Source organism: Musca vetustissima, unplaced genomic scaffold, assembly GCF_032173495.1.
Source record: "Musca vetustissima isolate MV318-11 ecotype Yass unplaced genomic scaffold, APGP_CSIRO_Mvet_v1 utg31628, whole genome shotgun sequence".
In the NCBI taxonomy this organism is placed as follows: domain Eukaryota; kingdom Metazoa; phylum Arthropoda; class Insecta; order Diptera; family Muscidae; genus Musca; species Musca vetustissima.
The window spans coordinates 19,547-45,275 of record NW_026873805.1 but is presented as its reverse complement, the minus strand read 5'-3'; the positions used below and the strand labels follow the sequence as shown (position 1 = coordinate 45,275).

Sequence of the window (25,729 nt, the reverse complement as noted above, 5' to 3'; positions counted from 1 at the left end):
CTCTCTTATTAAATATAAAAAAATATATAAATAATAATAATGATGACAAAAAATATTTAATTTCCGAAATACATCGAATCGAATTCTTTAATGCTTTGTCGAATAGAATGACAAAAATAAACCCAAAACGGTTGTAAATGATGCCAAAGCGGCAAAACTAACTATCAAACGGGCTGAACTATCCATTTGCTTCCACATGCGTGCCAAATCTGCAGCCGTTATTGTTTGATTGGTTATTAGAATGACATCGGCATTTGAATCGGACATGGTGGTGGTGGTGGCATTACTTTTCTTGTTCTTAACATAAATGGAAGATTTTCGTACATAGGTTGTGTTAATATTCGGCAAACGGCGATTATAGATCACCGTACCACCATAAATAATACGCGATAGATTTGCTGGATTATTCTGTTGATTTGTGGGTGAATAATGGGGTGATGCCTTTGTGGCCATTAGCTCACAATGTTCGGGTAACATAAAATCATCATCATGCTGAGGACTGCTAATGTTGCTGCTGTGTTGTGTGGAATTACTGGCAAACGTATACTGCTGCTGGTGCTTGCCACCATGATGATGAGTAGTTGAATTACCACTGATATTAAATTTAATATGTTTCACTTCAAAGGGTGCATTCGATTGGGTTTCCAAAACTAGCTTTTCAAATTGTTGAGAACTTCCGGCCGATGAATAGGATTCAGGTTCTTTTTTAACCTTAGCCAAATCGCTGACATAACGATCAAATTCTTCTAAATCCAGGGAAGTAACCAATTCCTTTTTACACTCCTTTTGCATTGCAATGCTTCTTCTTTCACATTTGATATTATTTGTTAGGAATTTATGTTCATTTTCTTCCTCCTCCTCTGGTTCATCACTGCTGCTATTGTATTGACAAATACGATCACTGTCATTTGTTGCTTGCCAATCCACAGCATCTTGGGTATCAAATACCTCGGAGGCACACAAAAATGATTCTTCATCTTCAGCGGTATTTTCAAACTGTTCTCCCACCAAATCGTCCTCCTTTTCTAATTTTGTAATGACCACAGTTTCTCCCAACTTTGGGGGTTTATATAGGCTCCCAAAAGGTTTTATTTCATAGGTGATATTTTTGGGCACAAATTTCATTTCCACCTCTTCTTCCCTCACGTCCTCCTCCTCCTCCTCATCACTTGAATCATGTTGTGTTACATCCCTGCCCCTATTGAACCGATCAAATCTTTGTCTACGAGACTTGTATCTATTCAAATCGTGTAACACACCCTTATTTGGTGTACGATGTTGCTTGGCAAATATATTGCTCTTGAGACATAGGGAAGGTCTTCCGTTTCGCTCTTTTTGTGGTTTCTTCTTAAGGCAACGTTTTTGCAAAACCACTGTGACATTTGATACACCACCCGATGTGGTGGTTGTAGCCGAACTTATTGTCTGTCGGCGTTTCTTTAAATCCTGGGGTGTATTCGAAAAAGCCGATGAAGTTGTCTCACCGCTGGTGGGTGTACATATCTCCTGCAGACGTCTCGATAAACGCCGGCCATAAATTGACGAATTACGTCGTTTATTTTTCAATCCTGCAGCAATAGCTTCAATGCGCTTAGCTGCTGTTTGCTTCCGGGTCGGTGCCTTAGGTGGCTCCCCTCCATTGGGTTTCATTAACGAACTCAAGGGGGTCTCTATAAAACTAACATCAGGAGGTGTTATCGGTTTTTTCTTCAATTTCAAATGTTTATTATCCATTGCGGCGGCCAAAGGTGAGGGTGATGGCGAGGATGTCAACAGCTGATCCAATAAACGTCTTTGATCATAATGTACTTTACTCTTACGCGGTGTTGATGTACATACAACACCACCCAATAAATGTCTGGGTATGGCCGCTTTGGCGGTAGTTTGGAGAGGAGGTTTTTTCGGTATTGCCGTAGCAAGAGGTTTGGCAGCGATTGGTTTCGTTTGCTTAATAACAATTTCTTTTTTAGGCGGGACGGGATGTTTCTTTGGAATGCAAAATAACAATAGAAAATTGTAATTGAGAATGATTTTGATACAACCTTTGGACAACACGCACAAATGAACACACACGCGACAGATGGACGAACAATGGAACAAATGGGAACACACAAGCACTGATTAAACATTAATTGAGAGAAATTTTTGAGCTGATTATTCTATCCGATGATAATCCAAAATATAAATTTTCAGCAAATTAGGTTGAAAAATATACCCAAACTTCTCAAATATCGAAATTTGGGCCGTACCTTATAGAGGGGACCACCCTAGAAATCTAACCAATATTGATAATTTTTGGTAAGAAGACTTGAGAATCCAAAATATAAAATCACAGCCAATTCGGCGGTAAAACGTGCCCAAATTCCCCAAAATAATGAACAATAAAGGTCCAATACCAAACATCGTAGGTCTAGTAAAAATTTATGTGAAAAATTTTCTATAGAAAGGGGATTGAATTTATTTTCTATAGAAAGCACCAGTAAGGAAATTAGTAAGGTCAGACTTGTGCAAATTGGACAAACTTCGTATTTTTAAAATCGGCAGACAATATGTATGGAAGGTATATCTAAATCTGAACCTATTTTCACGAAACTTTGCACACATCATTCTAGCCAATATGCCAATCTTCGTGCATATAGAAATATATTTAGGAACTTTGGCGCACCATTTACCTTAAATCGGACGCTGTGCCAAATTTCGTGCAAATCGAAAGATATATAGGGACTTTGGTACACCATTTACCTGAAATCGGACGAAAATATATATAAGAGCTATATCTAAAACTGATCCTATTTTCAGGAAACTTAACACACATCATTCTAGACCTAAATCGTTATGCTGTGCCACGTTTCGTGCAAATCGAAAGATATATAGGGACCGTTTACATTAAATCGGACGAAAATATATATGGGATCTATATCTAAATCTGAACCAATTTTTCCCAATTTCAATAGGGTTCGTCCTAGGGCCAAATAAGTGACCTATGCCAAATTTCATCCAATTCGAATCATAAATGCGACCCATATTTTGTTTAAAATTTAACACCAACAGACGGATAGACGGACGGACATGTATAAATCGACTCAGAAAGTGATTCTATCCATATTCTCAAAAGAAACCATGTGTCTATCTAGTTTCCTGTACCACAGTGTGGTGAAGGGTATAAAAATATCTTTCGTTAGGACTAACTATTTCTTAATTTCAACAGAAGAACTTCCTTATTGAAAAAACTGAATTCAGGAAGTCCTAAAATTTATGTAATATATAATTATTATCAAAGGACAATGATTGTATATCCTTCCGAAGTATTAACTTTTTCCAAGTTCACACAAACCATAAATTTCTCCCTAATACCTATACACACATACTACAACAACAAAAACGTAAATATAATGATTATAAAAAAAATACGAAACTTACCTCATCTTTTCCATTGCCCATGCTGAAACGTGATGCAAAGAAATTGAAACGGGCTGGAGTTTTGGCAGATGACGATGATACCGTACCAGTAGCACCAGAATTGGCACTATCAAATGATTCCTTTAGGATTTCACGCATAGGTTCTGAACTGCCGCAGCCACCAAATGAGAGGCGGCCATTTTTACTGGGTGTGGGTGGACCGGGACGTTTATAGTGGGTGACACCGGTGCATTTTTTGCGATTACCACCATTAGTGGTGCTTAACAAGGCGCTCATGCTATCATCAAAGCTATGGGGGCCATCCTAAATTAATATTAGAAAAAAATACAAATAAAATTAATGATTTATACATTTGTAAAGATAATTTGCTGAAAAAGGGAAATATTAGTAAACCGACACCACATAATTATCAAAATACACACAAACACATATATTTTACATCAATCTAATAATAATAATAATAACACCAACACAAACACAAACAAAAAGACAATTGCAACACATTTAGGGGGACAAACATTAATACAAATAATAAATATTGCGACGATTTTTGTTTTGAATTTGTAAACAAACAAAAATATTGATTTGAATTATTTATCTTATTTTTTTATTACTATTCACAATTTCAAATATTTGTTTATTTAGAATCAAATGTAAAATTTGCATTTTTTTGTTTTTGTTTTACAAACAAAATTGTCTAGAGAAGGAAGATGTGAATGTTGTTTGGGGGATGGGGAGATTACATATATAACATATATAAGAGTCTTTGAATTTTGATTGGATATAACACAAAAGTTTAATTTAAACGATTTATAATTCTAGAAATATTTGGATGCATTTTCTTTTTTATCATGGGCGTGGAATGCAATGTCTTAATGGTTTTTGGTGTGCAGCTGCTGCTTGTCGACGACGACGGAGCAATGGAACTAATATTGCTCAGCTGTGATGTATGTAAAATATGTTTAGACGCTGTGTTCTGGGGTACCAAATGGTGGTGGTGATGCTTGCACAAGTTATCACCATCAACATCATCATGCAACAATGTACATGGCGTTGATGATGATGCCGATGACGACGACGATGTCAGTGATAGAGGTGGTGGTGATGGTGTTGTGTAATTATTATGGGTGATATTTGTTAAATTACTAATTAAATCGGGATGTGTTAGATTGCTTACTTTTAATTCATCTTCGGCAATTTCACTATCATATTGGGCGGCATACGAACTTCTTAGATGCGGTGGTAACAGTGAATTGCGATATTTAAGTTCTTCGGTGCTGCAAAAAGAAAGATGATGGATAAAAATTATAAAAGCGATTACAAAAATATATAAAAAAATAACTCCTGTGGATTTTTGTTTTTATATAGATCTTCGAATTATAATCACTTCGATGAGAAAATACGGCTTAAAAAAGAAGCATTTTTTCTGTACAAAAAATCAATGCATAGGGTCTAATTATTGTTTTCGATGGAAGCAATGTGTTCTAAGACGCAAGGATTTTTTCTACAGAAACAAGAAAAAAATAGGTCGAGATCATTATCAAAATATGGTTCTTTATTAATAATAAGATGGAAACACCAAGTGGAAGACAACATTGCCAAATATGTTCTTTCAAATTGGGAAAACTGCGCAAAAGAACGACGCGCCTGGAAATCTTTTTTAGGCTCGGCTTAAGGAACGAAAGTTCTGTCCCAAGCCAGCTAAGTATAGATGTATCTTCGAATTATAATCACTTCGATGGGAAAATACGACAAAAAACGTAAAAATACCGCAAATGAGGAACCTTTTTATTGGGACTATGTCAAAACATGGACCTATATACACTTGTTGGGAAAATACAACTTCACTCTGCAAGAACCACGTATCCCAAATTACAGTCCATTCTGTTTGAAATGAAAATAAGACTCAACCCCACAAAATAACGAAAATGTGGGCTATGCCCTAACGTGGACTTATACTGAACATTTTTTTAGAAATATTTGCCAACCAATGTTAAACTAAAATTGTAAACTGAAGATCATTCGGATAAAATAGTGTATGAAATCCTCCGATTACCGAAAATTTAGGTGTATTGATATTCATGATTTTAGACCGTGGACCGATATTGATGATTTTTGGAAGGAAGATTTGCCTTCAATGAGAGCCCAAAATATCTAATTAGAGTCAATTCGATTAAAACCATTTGCAAAAACTTTCGAATATTAAGGGTAGCGTTAAATGGCGGGTATAACCAAACTTCGACCAATATATCTCATTTTTCAAATACCAAACAACCAAGGAGTAGTACAAATGTCCGATCAAATTGTAAAGCTCTATCATAGGATCAAAAATATAATATTTTATTTTGGGTCTCTGAATATTTTGCCGTAGGATTTAAAAATTTTAAATGAAGACAATTAAATTGAATATTTTCTATAGAAAAACATATTCTTTGACCATACAAAACCAATTGTTTTTAAAACACCAACAAATAATTTTTCTCCATAAAAATGTTTTCATGCTCTGAGGACCTAAATTTTTCTACGCAAAAAAATCCTCATTCTTTTAGAACTAAAAATGCGTTACAAAAATTATATCAACTTACCAAACTTCTCTGCTCATAAACTCCGACATGCGACCTGTCTTCAAATCTGTCAAATAGGTATTATTAAAAACTTCACCTTCTTCATCTTCCATGGCCAAATTGGTGCCGGTATTCGAGGCACCCGTTGAACCCGTGGATGAAGATATTGTTGAGACATGAATAGAATTGGGACGTTTGAATTTTTCACTTTCATGATGTTCCAAAAGATGTTTTAATTTCGTCGATAAAATGGTATTTTCTTTTTGATACTCGAGAATATTGTCATTTAAACGAACAATTTGATTGGAAAGTTTGCGGGTGTGTTCTTCGTATTTGGAGTTCTGTGATAACAAAAAAGAAGAGGAAAATAAAATTATATTTGAATTGTTATGGATTATATATTATTGAATTTTAAATACATACCTGGGCTTTCAAAACCTCCATTTCCGATTTAATATTGGCCACTTCACGTTCCTGTTTCGTTTTCATTTTCGTTATTTCTTCCGTATATAGAGTTTTCTATTGTTGGTTGGATTGGTTCAATATTGAAGAGGGTGTGGTTTGGATTTTTAATTTTATTTTTTGGAATGAAACGCAAAAAAGCCAGACAGGTTTTGATGGTGTACAACAAATAAAATAATAAAAATACATGTATAAGAATGGGGAAGAAAAGAACAAATAAGAAATTGCAAGTAATGAAAATAAGGGAACAAGATCGCAAGTGTAGGGGAATTTCTTTTGAGTTGAAATTTTGTTTTTTTCGTTTTTTTTAAGGAGATAAATCAAAATTTGTTATATGACCTTAACCCGCCGAAACATATTTTAATATCACAGACAGAACACAAGGACATCACAGTAAACATATAAATGCACAATTTTCGATATTTTATGCTACAAAAATATAATAATTAATTTATTTACATTTTTTTTTACAAAATTTCTGTAAAGTAATTTTTGCACAAAGTGAAGTAAATATGTCAATATTATTTGGCATGCATTTAAAAATGTATAGAATAAAGTATTTTAAATAACAATATACTATTATTAATACTATTCTACACACTAGCATTGTGTTTGTGTGTGTGTGTGTGGAAAAAGGCACAGCCTTTTCTTCCATAACTAGAATTCTCTAATCTAATTATTCCCATATTGTGGGGTTTAGATTTAATTTTTTCTCTATTTTATCAAAACACTGCTGGTCTATTGCTTTTGAATATTAACTCTAAATCGTTTTTGTTTAAAAAATAATTTAGAATTCCAATTAAAATAATTTGACAGAAAACCACAACAAAGAAATATCGAAAACATGGATGTACGCGATTTTTCCAATGCAGCTTACATCCACCAACACTTGTTGTTGATAACGACGTTGTTGCAGTTTCAAATTCAAACTTTAAGTAAGAGAAGAGAGAGAGAGAGAAAAAAACGAATTTTAAAATCAAACAATTTTTTTAAATACATTACAAAAAATAAAATGATTTAGAATTAAGGATGCAAGTGTTCTGTGTGATATAAGGGGGGTGTTATGAAAAAAAAACTGAATTATTTTTTGAAGTTTGGGTGGGGTAAAAGCAATGTAAGAAAAGAAAATGGCGTTGCATGACATGTTTTTTAATTTAGTTTCTTAGTTGTTTAAAAAATTGCCGAAATGTAACTTGAGTTCTGTTAGATATTATAGGGGATATATCAAGGAGGAGGATCAGTACAGAAACATTTCAAAAAGATTTTCTAAGCCAAATTCGCATGGAGATCGGAAGTCTTTAACTAAAGGTGAGCCGATATAGAATAATTTTTAATATGGATAATTTCTTCTAAATCAGAATCCAAAATATAATATATATAGAAGCTATATCGAAATCTGAACCGATTTTCACGAAAATTAGCACACATCATTCTAGACTTATTTCAGTACGTTATGCAAAAATTCGTGCAAATCAAATGATTTTCAGGGACTTTGGTACACCATTTACATTAAATCGGACGAAAATATATATGGGAGCTATATCTAAATCTGAACCGATTTTCACGAAACTTGGCAGACATGACTCCAGATCTAATTCAGCACGCTGTGCAAAATTTCGTGCAAATCGAAAGATATATAGGGACTTTGGCGAACCATTTACACTAAATCGGACGAACATATAAATGGCTATATATAAATTTGAACCGATTTTCATGAAAATTTACACCCATCATTCTAGATTTAATTCAGTACACTATGCCAAATTTCATGCAAAACGAAGGATATATAGGAGCCTTCGTCCGCCATTTACATAAAATCGGACGAAAATATATATGGGAGCTATATGTAAATCTGAGCCGATTTTCACGAAACTTTACACACATCATTCTAGACTTAATTCAATACGCTATGCCAAATTGCGTGCAAATCGAAAGATATAGTCCCTATATTTTTTTCTTTACGTAAAATCGGACGAAAATATATATGGGAACTATATCTAAATCTGAACCAATCTTCACAAAATTTAACACACATCGTTCTAGACTTAATTCAGAACGCTATGCCAAATTTCATGCAAATCGAAGGATATATAGGGACTTTGGTGCACTATTTTCCTAAAATCTGACGAAAATATATATGGGAGGTATATCTAAATCTGAGCCGATTTTCACGAAACTTAACAAACGTCACCCAAAGTACCTATATATCGAAAGGTATATAGGTACTTGGTGCACCATTTACCTTAAATCGGCCGATAATATATGGGAACTATATGTAAATTTGAACCGATTTCAATTTCAATAGGGTTCGCCTTTGGGTCAAATAAATTAACTGTGTCAAATTTCATCCAATTCGGATTATAAATGCGACCTGTACTTTATTTACAATTTAACATGGACAGACTAACCTACGGACGGACCTGCATAAATCGACTTAGATAGTGATTCTATGCATATTCTCAAAAGGAACCATATGTCTATCTCATTTCCTTTTGCCTGTTACAAACGTATGCACGAAGACATATTCTGTTGTTCCACAGTATAAATATAGATTTTTGGTCTCTGTTCCACTGGGGCCTATATTTCTCGAATGAGTATCGCATACAAAATCTTGTATCATAGAGAAAAATATAGTGTATCATTGAGAAAAAAATTTTAAAATTACCTAAGATAATATTATTTGCGGACCTAGTGGTTATCTTGAGAACACACCTCAATTATATTAAAATTTGATTCTGGAAACCTCATTGGCCATTTTTAATACAAAATATTGAGGAACAAGAAATCTAATACCATCATGCAACACAAAAACATATAAACACTGACGAATAGACATTTAATTAAAAAACACAACAACAACAACAAAATATGAAATCAAAAGGAAAAAATAAATAAAACATACAGTGTGATGCCCTTGTGTATAGTGTATGTAGTGATATACATAAAATGTAAGTATATGTAGGATATTTGTTTAAGGGACAAAAACAATGAACGGAATATGAAAAACAACTATTAAAACAAAACAACAATCAAATAAAAATTGAAAAAGAAAAATCGTAAAACACTTACCATTTTATTTTTCATTTTCTCTAATTTGCCTTCCAATTCTAAACGATTTTCCTTAATGCGTTCCTCACTATTCTTTGTAGCATCCAAGACACGCTGCTTCGATTCTTGATATTTCGTATGTAAAATTTGATTATCCAAACGTAATTGGGCAACAATTTGTTGTTCCTTTTGCAGCGCATCATCGGCTGTGGACAATCTTTCACGCAATTGTTCCAATTCCGAATGATTGACAGCGCTGTGTTGTTGTAACAACAACGATGAATTGGTTTCCGAACTTTCACGTAATGTTTGTATTTCATGTTGCAAATTATCTACTTCTTTACATTTTGTCGATAATTGTTCTTCCAGCGAGGCAATACGTGATTCCAATGTGGTCACAAGATTTTTACGTTCATGCAGGAGATTATCATTTTGCGTTTCCAAATCTCTTAGTTTTAAAGTGGATGTTTCATGTTCAACGATAACACGAGATTTTTCATCACGTATAACTAACAGCTCGGAACGAATTTCTTCTAATTCGTTACGTGTAATTTGTAGAGTCAGGGTGAGTTTGGATAGCTGATCGGTGAGATTGGTTTTATCCTCTTTCAGATGATCAACTTCTTGCTGCAGTTTCTCATTTAAGTCTTCCAGCTGCTGGCATTGATGTTGAGCCAGTTCCAATTTGTGTGTTAGATCTTGCACCTGTTCCTGGTTGTTAAGGGCCTTTAGCTTTTGCAATTGTGAATTTAGAGAACCAATTTCCAAATTCAATTTAACATTGGTATTCTCTGCATTGTTGAGGGAGTTGGCCAGTTTGCGTATTTTTTCTTCATTTGAGATACGCATTTTATCCATTTTATTGAGTTTGGATTTACCATCAACTTCGGAGGCTTCCAGCTTTTGTTTGGTTTCTTGCAGTTGACTGTTAAGCAATTCAAGATTTTGTACCTTGGCAGCCAATTGTTCATGGGCACGTTCAGCTCTGGAGAGACGTTCTTTGAGGGCCTTAGCTTCATTTTGCAAGACATCCTTTTCCTTCTGCAAAGCTTCAACAGTGGTGCTGTGAGCTTCCAAGGCTTTACTCAACTTTTCATTATCTCTTTCAAGTTTGGTACTCTTAGCTTGGGAATCACCCAGTTTGAGGGCCAATTTTTCAATGCGCTTTGTTGAAGATTCTTGAGAATCCTTTAGCTTGGCATTTTCTGTGCTTAGTTTTTGATTGCTCAATTCACATTTCTCCAAAGAGGCCTTGGTGGATTTCAACTCATTTTCGGTGGTCAACAGTTTGCGTTCGCACTCCTGGGATTTTTCGATAATTGATTTCAGTTTATTTTCAGAAGATGAATGATGTTTACCACTCTCCTCCAACTGCTTACGCATCAAGGTGTTTTCTTCCACAACAGACTCCTTTTCCATGCGTATGGAGGCAATTTGCTGTATTAGCTGGGTAACATTATCATTGGCTCTCTGAAGATCTGTTTTGGTATCTCGGATTTCCTCACGCAAATGTTGTTTGTCCTGCTTGAGGCTTTCAATTTCATTGTTGAGACGTTGATTTTCTTCAACGGCCGATTGTTGTTGAGCCTTAAGGAAATCCATATCTCGTTTCAATTGTTGAGCTTCGGATTGAATTTGTTGATAATTACTTTCACTGTTCAATTTCAAAGCTTCGGTTTCATCGAGTTTTTTGGTGGTCAATTGCAATTGTTGTTCGACATTTTGTAGAGATTGCAAAAGTTCATCGGATTTGTTATTGAGCGTTAGAAGTTCTTTAGTTTTGTTTGAAACCTCGGTCTCTAGGGCATCGTTTGTGTTGTGCAATTGTTTCACTTTATCATTGAGTTTCAATTGTTCTGCTTGCAGAGAAGACAATTGCTCTTGTAGCTCCTCAATTAATTGTTGTTGCTGTTTTAGTGTTGTGTCCTTCAGATCTTGATATTCTTTGTTAAGACTCTGTAGCTTCTGGGACTTTTCTTCAATTTGTTGTTCAAGAAGTTTGGATGTTTCCAGAACCTTTTCGATTTGCTGTGATTTGTCTTTGAGCTGTTGTTGTAGTGACTGTTCTTGTTGTTGCAATTTTTCAATTTGTTGAGATTTGTCGTTAACATTCGATTGAAGGTTTTGTTTTTCTTGTTCGAGTTTTTGAATAGCAGCTTTGGCTTGTTCCAAATCCTTCTCTTGTTGGCCAATGGTTTCTTGTAATTCAAAATTACCATTGGTCAAACGTTCATTGATTTGTTCCAAATTGTGAAGATCCTCTTCAAGTCGTTTGACTTCATGAGACATTCTCTTTTCGGCAATTTGTTCTTCATTTTCCAATTGTTCTCTTAGTTCTTGTAGATTCTTTTCATGTTTGGCAATTGTTGTTTGCAAAGCAACATTGGATTTTTCAATTGATTTCAAAGCATTGAGGGTTTCATTGTGCTCTGTACGTTGCTGTTGGTCCAGGTGGAAGATAATATTAAGATTGCCTCTTAGTTGATTGATTTTCTGTTCCTTATCATCGCCAGCACGAACATTAAATGTATTCTTGATGGAGGATTGCATTTCGAAATCACGTTTCAAATTGAAATTATTTTCCATAATGGCCAGTATTTCCATTAGCGACATATCAAATTGTTCCAATTGTTCATTTGCCAGCTGGAGTTTTTGTTTCACTTGCGACAATTCTTCATGGAAGCTATCTCGCTCTTGTTCATGATCTTCCAAACTCATGCGTAACTCAGCATCACGCTCCACCAAATCACCTTGCAGTTTGGTGTTTTGCAATGTTAGCTCATCCATTTGTTGTTTGAGATCTATGAATTTTTCTTCCCATGAAGATTTTTGTTGCTGTTGTTCCTCCTGCAAAGATTTCAATTGGTCTGTGGATTTTTCCAAGGACTCTAACAAAAGAGTTTTTTCTTCTTGTTCCTTATGCAGTTGTTGATCCAAGTTTTCCTTTAGGTTTTCAATTTTCTTTAAGGTCTCCGACAGTTTAGAAATGGCTTCACTTTGTTGCTTAACTTGTTGTTCCAAATCTTCCTGTACCTCCAGTTGTGAATCTAAAGTGTTTTGTTTTTCTTTTAGTTCACTTTGAAGTTTGAGAATCTGTTGTTTGTTGCTTTCATGTTCCTTGGTCAAATCCAATAATTCATTAAGTGCTTTATCGGCTTCCACCAGGCGTAGAGCATTTTGATGTACTTCATGTTTAAAGCTATCAATTTCTTCTTGCAGCTTATTATTTTCCATGGAACATTCACTAACTCGCGTTTCGTATAACTTCAATTTTTGATTTTGTTCTTGGAGTGCCTCCAGGGTGGCCATAAGTTTGGTAATTTCAGATTCTTTTTCGATAAGTTGTTTTTTCACATCATTGTGTTGGCCAATTACCATCAACAATTCCTTTTCTTTGGTTTCATAATGTTCCTTTTCCAATGTCAATTCATGACGAATACGTTCCAAAGAGGCTTCATATTCCTGCGTTGCTTGCTCTAGCTGTTGGTTGAAGTCTTTTTCTTTTTTATCCATATCTTGTTGGATTTTTTCAACAAATTTATTTTGTTGATCACGAAGGAGGACGAATTTCGTTTCATATTCCTCGGTTTGTTCACGCAGTGAGTCAAGTTCTTTGGCATGTTTTTCAAGTTCTTGATTCTTTTCATTGAGTTGTTGTTCCAATTGTTGTAGCCTATGGGTGGTATCGATTTGTGACGATCCTTGATTATTTACCTTGGATCTCAGTTCATTATTTTGTTGTAGTAATTTTTTAATTTCTTGTTCCAAATTGCAAATATTTTCCAATGAATTCTCATTGTTGGGTGTAATGTTAAACAATTTGAGAGTGTTGTTAATAATCGTTGACAAATTACTTGTTAATTTTTCCATTTCCTTGTGGTTTTGTTGGGAGTGCAACAATTCATCTTTAGTTTCATTTAAGGAACTGTGTAGTTCTTGAAGCTTAGTTTCCATTTTCATAAGATTTTCTTGTTGTTGGAGTTTTATAGCCTCAGCTTGTTGTTGATCTTTCTCCAGAGTTTCGTACTTTTCTTTTTGCACAGAAATTTCCTTCAATAAATTCTGTATTTCATTTTGTTTTTCCATTTGTAGTTTATTAAAATTATCTCCCAAGGTTTTGACTTCTTCATGATGTTGGGTTTGCAGAGACTCAAAGTCCAATTGTTGTTTGAGTTTCTCTTCTTTAAGATTCTCAATTTGTTCTTTAAGCTGGATGGTGTTATTCTGCATATCGTTAAGAGTTGTTTCCAAAACAATCAGTTTTTCTTTCAAAACATCTTGCTCTAACTTTTCTTGTTGGTTTTCTTCATTAAGTTTGGCAATAATATGTTCATGGTCTTTACAATTTCCGGAGATATCTCTAATATTCTTTTCTAAATTATCTTTTTCACAAGTCAACGATTTAATTTGTTCTTCCAAGGTTTGAATTTCTTGTTTGTGTTTGTTTTCATTGTCCATTTGTTCATTTGTCTGCAATTCAATTTTGTTTAACAAGTCTTGTTTTTCCAATTCCAAGCTCGTCACTTGTTCTTCTAGAATCTGCAATTCTTCTTTTTGTTTAGTTTCCAATACCGATTTCTCTTCTTCACGTTCCTGTTGAAGGACAATAATTTGGTTTTGCAACTTTTCATTGTCCTCCTGACACAATTGCAACTTCTCTTCATGGTGCTTTTGTAGATTATCGAAATCATTTTCAATATTTGCATTTCTCTCCTTCAATACATCCATTTCCTTTTCTAAGTTGGAAATTTCAATATCTTTCTCCTTTTGCAAGGTCTCCAATTGTTGTTCCAATGATTTAATTTCATCTCGACCCGATTTATAAGCAAGCTTCTCTTTTTCACATTCGTCCAGCAAAGCATTGATTTTCTTTTCCAATTCGGAATTTTTCTCTGAGAATTGAGAAATTTTCTCAGCCAATTTTGATATTTCTTGTTGTTTTTCCTCCAAATCATGTTTCATTTCGCTGAGATGTTTATCAGCATTGTGTGATTTATTTTTAAGTTCTTCATTTTCAATAACAAGTTGTTCGTAATTGACTTTCAAAGATGTTTCAGTTAATTGCTGATTTTTCAATTCTTCATTTTGTTTATTCAATTGCTGCAAAAGCTCCTGGATTTGTAATTCAAACTCTTGGGATTTTTTCATGAAATCCTCTTGCATAGCTGCAGTTTTCTTTTTCATATCTTCGGTTTCTTGTTTAGTTTTCGCTAGATCTTCATCAAGTAAATTTTTGCTGGCTATTACTTCTTGTAACTCAGTGGAGAGTTGTTGTTTTTGTGTCATCAACTGTTCCAATTCCATTTGTTGTTTACGTTCCGAGTCCACCAACATTTCCTTGTCCTTTAACAATTGTTCATTGTTTTTCTGGACCTCGGTGACATTGGTTTTTAATTCCATAACCTCTTGGTTTAATGACTCTAATTTCAATGTTAAATCGGCATTTTCGTTTTGTAATTTTTTACCTTCCTCTTCCAATTCCTGGATTTTATTTTTCTCTATTTTATGGAAGCTGCTAATTTTTTCCATACAACTGGTAAACAAACTAAATTGTTCAAGAGGATCACTTAGTATGGAATCTACGTCAGGTTGTGATTCATCAGCAAGCTCACTGTGATGTTCCCAGACAATATCAAATTCTTTAGCCTGCTTTTCGGCCAAATCTTGTAGACTTTTGGCCAAACGTTTGTGCTCATCCTTAACCAATTCCAGTTCTTCTTTTAATTTGGAATTTTCATGTTCCTTTTCCCTGAGCTGGATATCAATGACCGAAGCTCCAAGATTTTCCGGGCTACTAACATTGCTAGAGGCATTTGTATTGCCAATATTGCGAGCAAATGAAGAATCAAAACATTCCATAGAACCATTCAAATCGCTATGCATATTTGCCGAACGATATTCAGCAATGTATTGTTCTAATTCTAGTTTACTATCGGTTAAATATTTAATGGTTCCATCTCTTTTCTTTAGATATGAAATAAATAAGAAAACAGGATTATATTACTATTAAATCAAGAAAACATTTTGACCATTTACAACTTACCTCAATGGTATCACTCAATTCGTCGACCTTATAATCCAACTCTTTTATACGATTCATGCATATGGCAATCTGTTTTTGGGCATAGCTTAGTTTTTCCTGAACTAAGGCTTTTTCCTCGCGCAGTTTACCAACCACATCATTGAGTTTTATGATTTCATTTTCTTTCAATGTCATTTCCTTGAGTAAACGTTTGTGGATCTAAAATAAGGATAAGGATTAAAATTTCCCAGAATTTTAAAGTGACATTTTAGCATTAGTTTAGAAAAATCCCAACAAAATATTCTAATCCACACTAAAGAATTTTGAATGTACAAAATATATAAGTCAGAAATTTAGATTGCCAACACCAATTCTTATACATTCAATAATATTACTTGTTTGCCACATACCTGTTCTACATGACCTTCACGATTGGAAGCATTAGTGCCATCACTAGTTTTTAATAAAATGTCATTTTTCAAATCTTGGATTTGATGTTGTAATTTTTTATGATCTTGATCTACGGAAAAAAAAAACAAAAAGAAAATCTTACTAATTAAAACAACTATAACATATTTCATCATACTTACTTAATTTAAGGATTTTATCCTCATTTTGTTTGATTTGTACCTCTAAGAGGCCCTTCTCATAACGTTCCGTTTCAAGCTGGGCCTAAAAATTGAAATTCGTTTAATTATTGAAATAAATTAACAAAATAAATCGCCTTACCCTTAAATTATACAATTCACGTTGTCGCTCTTCGAGCAAATATGATTTAGGTGTCGTTGGTGATATGCGTTGCGGTCCGGCGCAGCGTTTTGGCGTCTTCAATGGTGAATCACAACGACTAAAACTAGGTGACGTTATACTACTACTGATGCTAGCAGCACCACCAACACCTCCAGCTCCAATTCCGCCCAAAATACTCAGGGCGGATTGATTACTCGATATGGAATCATTGAGACGTGGTGGTGAAACATGTGTTGTCACTACCTCAGCAATGGCATGGCGTAATGCTTCCTTTGTGATTGGTTCTGTTTCAAGCAGCTCCTTAAAAAACGATGCAATACATTGTTGGGCAAATTCAGGCAAACGTTGACATATTTCATGAAATACAGTCTGTGGATGTTTAACACAACAGAAATGCAAAAATAACGAATACAAATAGATGTAATCCGATGAACTTAAACAATTTTCATCATCAAGATGGACTTCAAATTTGGGATAGAATTCTGGAAAAAAACAGAAAGGAAATTCGATTTTTGATAATTTTTTATATAAAGAAGCAGATTGATTAATAACATACCTTTTAGAAAATCACTGATCTTTTTACATTTGTCATTGTTGGCTGTCCTTGGATGTTGTAAACTGAAATTGTGATAGAATGCATCAATATCGGATTGTTCGATATTGAAATAATTGCGTTCCATAAAACCACATTCAGTGACCTGTTAAATGGGAAAAGAAAATAATGATGAGATATATTTTTAAACAATTTGAAAAAAATATTTAAAGCATATTGGATTCGAGAGTTCTTCAAAAAAATCTCTGATGTTTAAAATAACTATTTCCCTACAATGATATAAAATCAATCCTTAAAAAACATTTCATATGAGGAACAATAACTACGAATTGATATGAAAAAAGAAAAATGTTCTGGTGGGATCTGAAAAAATATTTAAAAACAAATTCTGGCTTCTGTTAAGTGCTCAGAAACACATTTTTTAAAAATCGATTTTTTTTGGAAAATTAAAAAAAAAATCTACCATATTTAAAAAATCGTTATTAAAAAATGTAAAAAGGGGAAATTTTAAATACAATAAAAAAATGAAAACATCGTTAAGTTCGGTACGTGCTCCAAAAATCTATAAATAAAAATATTTTTCTTTCGAAAAAATTAAAAAAAAAAAAATCTACGCTACCGAATATATATTTAAAAATCTAAGAATTCGAAAATAATAACAAAAAACTACGCTTTTGAAACTATTTTGAAAAAAGTCTACTATAACGAAAATATTTTTAAAAACTCTACACCTTTAGGAAATTTGTTAAAAAATTAAAAACGGCGTAATATTTCAAACCGGCTAAAAATTTAAGGCATCCAAAAAATACCTTAAATAATTCGGTAGCTATGACAATACAGGATTTCCAAATGGATTATTACCCCCTGTAAAAACGAATTAACAAATTGCAGACAAGAAAAAGCAAAGCTGTAAAGCTCGGTGAGAACATTTGAGCGGGGATTACATGTTCTGTAAAAAATTTGTTTGCCAATCATGAATACTGAACGTCTTCGTTTGAAAAATATGATATTAAAAATTGGACGGGACATTCAAAAAATTAGAGACAATTCGGTTGAAAAACGTATCCAAAATATTCAAATTCCGAAAATTTGTGCATAACGTATGGGAACTAAATCTAAAAATGGACCTATACTCATAATTTATGGTAGGAAGATTTCACGCTTTGTAAAAATTCACCTGGAATACTAAAATTTTCAAAAATTGGGAAGATTTTTCCGTCCAAATATACTCCCAAATATTTGAATACAGCCAAAACAGGTATAGAAAGTTTTCAACATCCTCAAAATATCGAAAATTGGTCGGTATCATTATATAGGAGCTATATCTAAACATAGACCGGTATTGATAATTAATTGTAGGATTAGTTTCCAAACAATAATAACCCAAAAGAAAAAAAAATGAGTTACAAAATTCTCAATATAGTACCAAAAATTTGTGGTTTAGTTTTTAGGGCTGTACAAAAAATGGACCGAAATTAATATTTTTTTAAAAAAAAGAGAGAATGAGTACTCACAATTTCCAAATAAAGAAAAAAATATCCGAAATTTGGAGGGCTACACAATATCAAAGATCCTAGGAATAGTTGCAAAATTTTGAAGTTCTCCCTTAAATATTACTATCTCTATCGGATTTTCAACAGAGAAATTGGACATAACGAAATCACCTAGAATTTTATTATGGTTCAGGTTATATTCACTTTATAACGTCTACGACCAATATTTGGAGGTGTTGAAAGGACACATTATACACTCCACCTCATAATGGTGAGTATAACAATGTAAACTCCAAATTATGGTGGAGTGAATTCGATAAGAACTTCTTCAGTCGATTTTCTTATTCTCTGCAGGCAAAATTCAATCATATCTTATAATTTATTTCGATGTAAATATATGAAAGGATACCCATTAGCCATCCTGTCTAAATTCAAATACTATATGCATGCGGTTGAATATCAGGAAACCACATTGCTTATCCTCTTTCGAATTGTATTCTAATCAAAAAGTAAATAATTACAAAACTAGACAACCAACAACAACAATTACAACATTGTGATGTCGTCACACAAACAATTCCAAAACACCGGTCGTCCTTTTGTTGGCACACACACGCACACACATAATGTGTGCACACAACCCAACAGGCTACGGACATGGAAAGTACATCTTTTACCACCTTTGTTGTCCACTAATCGTGTTGCTTTGTTGTTGTTGCTGTCGCTTTTACAAAACAGAAAAAACATGCGTTTTGAAAAAAGTGAACTTCAATTGTTGTTGTATTATCCCCGTACTGTATGACGATGTTTGAATCTGTATTTGACTTACCCATTGCAACAGTACTTTTTTCCAGCTGCGCATATCCATTTTGTTTGTTTTGTTGTCCTGTATTTTGTGTTGTCCTTTAATGATTTCTCCCAGCAGCTAGGCACACCAAAATTAAATAGAAATTCCTTTAAAAGGAATTGAAAATCCACGCTTAAAAAAATTCCTTTGGAGAAATTGAATTTTACCTCCAAGGAAGAAGAAGAAAATGTACTTCTCTATTTCTCCGTTTTTTGTCTATGCACACATTGGTGGTGGTGGTAGTAGTTTGTTGGTCTTATTTTTATATACTATCCAGAAAGGGCGTCTCTCTCACTCTATTTTTTATGGAAAATAGTGGTGCAGCGTTTCTGCGTTGCTTCTGCTCCAGCTGCTGCAAAACTATTTGTATTTCTATTTTTATAAGGGCCAATGGTGATGATGATCTTTGCAATCTGTTGGTTTGTTTGTGCAAATGTCTCTCCACTGGCGGCTGACGTTATTGTTTTGATTTTTTCTCTCGCACTATTAATTTCTGTTCGTATTTACATGTCAATTTTTAATGTGCAATAATAATAATTGTTAAGACAAAAATAAACTGAATATATTTGTTGTTGGTCTTTATCCTCGCGCCGAAATTGTAATGTAAACAATGAAAATTCACTCTTTCTTCTTTTCACTCTTCTTTCTTCTATCTTCCCAGCGTTGTGTGTTCGTCTCTCGAGGTAAATATCAACTGCCGTTAGAATTTTTTAAATTACTATATTGACATTTGACACATCGCGCCATGTTTACTGTTTACTACCTGTCAGTGGCAGTGTTGCCACACCAACACAAGTAATCGGTATTCGTTGCACACACACACACACACCGAGTAGGTAGGCATTGCATGCAGCGAAATAACTAAATTGAGGTTAGGATTAATTTTAGTTCGAATTTTATTGCAAAATTCATGGAAATATTTAATGTGGCACATTTAAGTGCGGGAAATATTTTTAATTTCCACATTTTTATAGCGTATTTAGGTAGAAAGGGTCATATTAATTTAAATCTCATAGGCAAGGTTGACATATTTAACATCTGCTTATTTTAAATATTTTCTTGTGAATTTTTGTTCATATTTTGGATAGAATGCTCGATGGAAAAAATATATATATTTTAAAAGTGATTTAAGGGAATAAAAATAATATTATTTTTAAAAATTAATAATAATAATTGACACATAATTTATGATTAGAGAGTGGATTTTATAATCATATTTTTGAGGGTCCGGAAGAGTTATAGGCGTGGATAAGTAAATAAGAATATATAATAAGAGCAGATTTTTCAAGAATTTTTATCCAATATCTGCGGGACTATATATGCTAAAAGCGTATTATTTTTATTGTTTATCTGAGCTATAAGCGTGAATTATTTTAGACAATATTTTTGGAGGTACTATCTGAGCAATAACTATGAATTTGTAAAAAAAATATTTTTATGGCGAGTTAATGGTGTGGATTTTTTAAAAATATATTTGTGGACCATCAGAATGACATATAAGCTTGAATTTTTTAAAAATATATTTTGATATGCTGTAAAGGGGCAAACACATTAGAGGACTTCAGGATTGGCATGTTACGTTGACTTATTTTAATTTCAAGTTTTACTCTGATATTTCTTTATAAATATACATTTCATACAAAGCCAACATAACATGCCAGGCCTGAATCCTCGTATGTGTTTCCCCCTTAAGATTAATAAGCGTGAATTTAGTTTAGATATTATCAGAGCTATAACATCGTTTTTTAAGAATATTTATTCAGTTACTATCTGAGATATAAGAGTGGAATGTTTAAAGAATATTTTATAAGGGGCTATCAGGGTAAAAAATAATATTTTAGAGGAACTGAAATAGTAATAAGCCTGAATTTTTTATTGAATATTTTGAGGAACTACTACAGCAATAAGCGAGGATTTTTAAACATTTGAGCAATAAAAGTAGATTTTTAAAGACTATTTGAAGAACTGAAGCGTGGAGTTTTAAAGAAGATTTAAAGGGCTCAATCGTGTTTTTTTACAGAATATTCAAAGGTCACAAGCGTGGATTTTTTAAAGAATATTTAAAGGACTGAATATTGGATTTTTTAAAGAATATTTAAAGGGCTCATGCTTGGATTTCTAAAGAATATTTAAAAGTTTATGATATCGTGGAAATTTTAAAAGAACATTTTAAAATGAATTTTCTGAATTTTTTTAGAGAATATTTAAAAAGGGCTCATGCTTGGATTTTTAAAGAATATTTAAAAAGGCTCAAGCTTGGATTTTGTAAAGAATATTTCAAAAGAGTTCAAGCATGGGGTTTTTTAAAGAATATTTAAAAAGGGTTCAAGCGTGGATTTTTTAAAGAATATTTAAAGGGCTCAAGCGTAGTTTTTTTAAAGAATATTTTATGGATTGAAGCATGGATTTTTTTAAAGAATATTTAAAAAGGCTCAAGCGTAGATTTTTTTAAAGAATATTTGAAGGGCTTAAGCGTGGATTTTTTAAAGAATATTTAAAAAGGCTCAAGCTTGGATTTTTTAAAGAATATTTAAAGGGCTCAAACGTAGATTTTTCAAAGAATATTTAAAAGGGCTCAGACGTAGATTTTTTAAAGAATATTTAAAGGCCGCAAACGTAGATTTTTTAAAGGACTGACGCGTGTATATTTTAAAGAATAATTAAAGGACTGAAGCGAGGATTTCTTAAAAAAAAATTAAATGGACTGTAGCGAGGATTACTTAAAAAACGTGGATTTTTTAACGAGTATTTAAAGGGCTCTAGCTTGGATTTTTAAAGAATATTTAAAAGACTGAAGCTTGGATTTTTTAAGGAATATGTAAAGGGCTCAAACGTGGATTTTATAAAAAGAACAAATAATTAAAGGACGGAAGCGCGAATTTTTTAAAAAAATATTAAAAGGGCCGAAGCGATTATATTTTGTCCCACATGGGTTATAACCGTACAGCGATATTTTTCATATTTTAAAGAGTTTAGCCCCGTTTTGCAATCTAAAGTCCATGACAGAAACTCCACATAGTCTCTATGTAAACTCCAGGACTCTTTATCGGAATTTTAAAGATTTAGGCGCCTTTTACAACAAAAATGCTTTGCAGACACGATGGGTCCAAGATTTGACACATATCCATATAGATGAAAACTCTTTATTTTCGGAAAATTTTGTTTTAGCAGTTTTTTTTAACCGCATGCTTGGCATTTGATAAATAGTTTTTCAGAAAATTTTCGATATAGGTCCGTTTTTTGATATGGTCCCTACGGAATCTCCTGTCCCAAATACGATTTTATGAAATTCCAAAATTCGAGTTGCACAAAAAATTTCTTCCCAGAACATTTTCAATATAGATCATTGTTTCGTCAGTTTCTAGAAGTGTCTGTAATATGTCTTGTATAATGTCTGTAACTTGGTATTTATTATTTAGATTATAAACCTACAATCAGATAATTTAGACTTAAGAATTTTGGAATGGTCCGGTTCAATAATAAAAATAAGTGTTGATTTTTATACCCTTCACCACACTGTGGTACATGGTTCCTTTTGAGAATATGCATAGAATCACTTTCTGAGTCGATTTATGCATGTCCGTCCGTCCGTCTGTAGATGTTAAATTGTAAACAAAGTACAGGTCGCATTTATGATCCGATTTGGTTGAAATTGGGCACACGTCACTTATTTGGCCCAAGGACGAACCCTATTGAAATTGGGAAAAATCGGTTCAGATTTAGATATAGCTCTCATATATGTTTTCGTCCGATTTAAGGTAAATGGGGCATCAAAGTCCCTCTATATCTTTCGATTTGCATGAAATTTGGCATAGAGTACTGAATTATGTCCAGAATGATGTGTGCTAGGTTTCGTGGAAATCGGCTCAGATTTAGATATAGCTCCCATATATATTTTCGTCCCATTTAAGGTAAATGGGGCACCAAAGCCCCTATATATAATTCGATTTGCACGAAATTTGGCATAAATTACTAAATTAGGTCAAGAATGATGTGTGCCAAGTTTCGAGAAAATCGGGTCAGATTTATATATAGATCCCATATAAAATTTCGTTCGATTTAAGGTAAATGGGTCTCCAAAGTCCCTATATATCTTTAGATTTGCACGAAATTTGGCATAGAGTACTGAATTTGGGTAAGTTTCGTGAAAACCGGTTCAGATTTAGATATAGCACGAAAGAACCAAAGATTGGCCGATCCGCACACAATTTTGTACAAAATGACTATAACCCTTCGTGTGTCAACTTTTCTTGAAATTGGTTCAGATTTACATATAGCTCCTATATATACTTCCGTTCGATTTTAAGTAAATGGTCTCGGGCAAGTTTCATTGAAATCGGTTCAGTTTTAGATATAGCATAGTTTCCATATATAATTTCGACCTATTCATGTTGATTGTAAACCAAAAAATCAATGGATGCTTGATTGATATTACATTTTAAACAGTGAAGCATACCAAATACCGTGCGTAAAGTTTGCTTAAAGTCTATTTACAAAGTATTGAATAGATTGCAGAATGGCATGTGTAAGGATTGATTTTAGTCGGTTTACTTATATATAAAGATCGCATCCTTCGAAAATACGACATCTGTAAAGATACATATGTAGAATATCCCCAAAGTGGTGAAGGGTATCATATAGTCGGCCCAGTCCGACTTTACTACTTTCCTTACTGGTTTAAAGAAGCTTTTTTTCAACGCGTAGGTTAATCAAAAAAATTATTGAGAAATTATTGACTTGAGAAATCTGTTTCATTTTCCAGAATTACCAAATGAATGGGCCGAACAAAATGTTTACTGAAGGAAAACAATGGGTTAATCAATTTAACGGCTATTGTGAATACACATTTTCCATGTAATCAATTTAGACACCATTGTGATTTCACATTTCCATCACATGGTTCGTGTATGTGATTAGAAACCAGATTTAATTGTCATTACTATGTACTAATAGATGGCGCTCCTCTCATATTTATAATTAATCCAACAATGACTTCAAATATTGAAACAATTAAAATCGAATTTAAATGAAATTCAATACAGATTCCACTAAAATACTTTATTATTTCAAAAAATACAATGGTTACACTAAATATTTATGAGATTTTATAAAACAATATTCCTTTAGAGATTCTTAGTGAATAGTCAAATATCGAAACGCTTCATGCCTTATTGTGAAACATAAATTTCGAATTCTTTGAAACCCATCTCCTCACCACCATAGGGTATATAACAGCTACCATGTGATAGTTGTACCTTGCCCACCGTTGTAGTACCGCCATGTTGAGCCCGACCAATATACAGAGGTTCACCTTCTGCAGTTTGACCACCAACTACAGCTGTTGGTGGCATGCTACCATTCCAGGGTACCCAACGACCATAGCTATTGCACAAAACTTCATATTCCTTATGGCTATGCTCCACGCCGCCATAGGGTACATAGCAACAGCCATGAGATGGATGTAATTTGCCGGGGATTAAATCACTGCCATGACGGGCACGAGCAATATATAAATTATCGCTGCCATCAATGCCACCCGATACGGCATTGGGTGGCACAACGCCATTGGCGGCTGGTATCCATGATTCGGATGAGGGACCGCTGGGATAACTCATGGTCGCCGCTCCAGCATCCATGGGAGGCATGGCATAACCCATGGCAGCTGGATTGAAACCGGGTGCGGGATTAAAATTCTGCATTGTTGGTGTATTCTGCATGGTCATAGAGGGAGCCGTAGGATTGGGTTCTGCTAAAAATAATTAAAAATAAAATAGATTATTCTGCCATTTGAAATTAAATTCCTCGATTTAACTTACCTTCGAAAGTCCACGAACCGGAGGCACCCCAACCGGTGCAAATACCAACATATTGTATGGGGAACATATGTGGATCATGATATGTCATAAATGCAGCAGCTTCACCCTCACGGCCCACAGTAATTGTCTGGTCATACCAACGTATCCAAAAACCACGATATTCATTGGTATTCAAGATGCCGGGCGTGGGAACTTCAACCACATCGGGTTTTTGGCGATTTTGACGAATCACCGACTTAGTATTGCCCCAGCCACCAATGAATACCTCATACATGGGAAAACTTTCGGCTGGTTGGGCCGTCAGCGCCAAATGGGCATCATTGGGTGCACGTATCTTAAATGTGAACACATAATTATTGGCTGGGAAGAATTGATATTCCAATTTATCGGGGGTGTTGACTGCGAAAAGGGGAGAAAAAGGGAAACAAAATAAAAATTGATTAAAAAAAAATTTCAAAAAATATTTTCATTGGGTACGACAATTTTAAAAAAAAAATATATATATTTTTTAACCACAAAAAGGAGAATTTTTAAAAGGCTATTCTTCATGGGTCACCACAGTCGAGATTATCAATACCTCGAGGTAACATACATACTATAACCACCTACTAATAAACAAATGTTCACATTTAAATTAAATATCTCAAGCTGCAATGAAATCGAAAAGCTTGATAATTTCGGAATTGAGTGCAATTTTCTAAAATGATTCATTTTATACTCTAGCCCAAAAAAGTATCAGTTTTAATATTCATTT

At 33.7% G+C, this 25,729-nt stretch overlaps 2 protein-coding genes across 2 annotated transcripts; both read right to left on the bottom strand.

The window, feature by feature from the left end:
- Window positions 1-87: 87 nt before the first annotated feature.
- On the bottom strand, window positions 88-19,221 carry LOC133328322 (centromere-associated protein E). The gene is made up of 13 exons (XM_061536893.1): window positions 19,142-19,221; window positions 16,823-16,964; window positions 16,246-16,748; window positions 16,107-16,188; window positions 15,927-16,036; window positions 15,538-15,735; window positions 13,349-15,458; window positions 9,516-13,009; window positions 6,408-6,503; window positions 6,006-6,325; window positions 4,598-4,697; window positions 3,412-3,723; window positions 88-1,986 (listed from the first exon to the last, which is right to left on the bottom strand). The coding sequence occupies exons 1-13, from the start codon at window positions 19,178-19,180 to the stop codon at window positions 88-90; spliced, it is 9,405 nt and encodes a 3,134-aa protein (XP_061392877.1). The 5' UTR covers window positions 19,181-19,221.
- Window positions 19,222-24,327: 5,106 nt separating this feature from the next.
- On the bottom strand, window positions 24,328-25,378 carry LOC133328291 (C3 and PZP-like alpha-2-macroglobulin domain-containing protein 8; the record flags this gene model as incomplete). Its single annotated transcript, XM_061536862.1, has 2 exons — window positions 24,328-24,769; window positions 24,972-25,378. Coding segments are annotated over 2 exons (849 nt in total), but the record flags the coding sequence as incomplete, so codon positions are not given.
- Between the last annotated feature and the right edge of the window lie 351 nt (window positions 25,379-25,729).

Excerpts from the sequence above, each read along its gene's own strand:
- LOC133328322 (XM_061536893.1), bottom strand. The coding sequence starts at position 19,180 with ATGGATATGCGCAGCTGGAAAAAAGTACTGTTGCAATGG. Across the intron at positions 16,189-16,245 it reads GTGAATTGTATAATTTAAGG|GCCCAGCTTGAAACGGAACG; the intron begins GTAAGGCGATTT and ends TTCAATTTTTAG. Across the intron at positions 1,987-3,411 it reads GAAAAGATGAGGTAAGTTTC|AAACATCCCGTCCCGCCTAA; the intron begins GTATTTTTTTTA and ends TGCATTCCAAAG.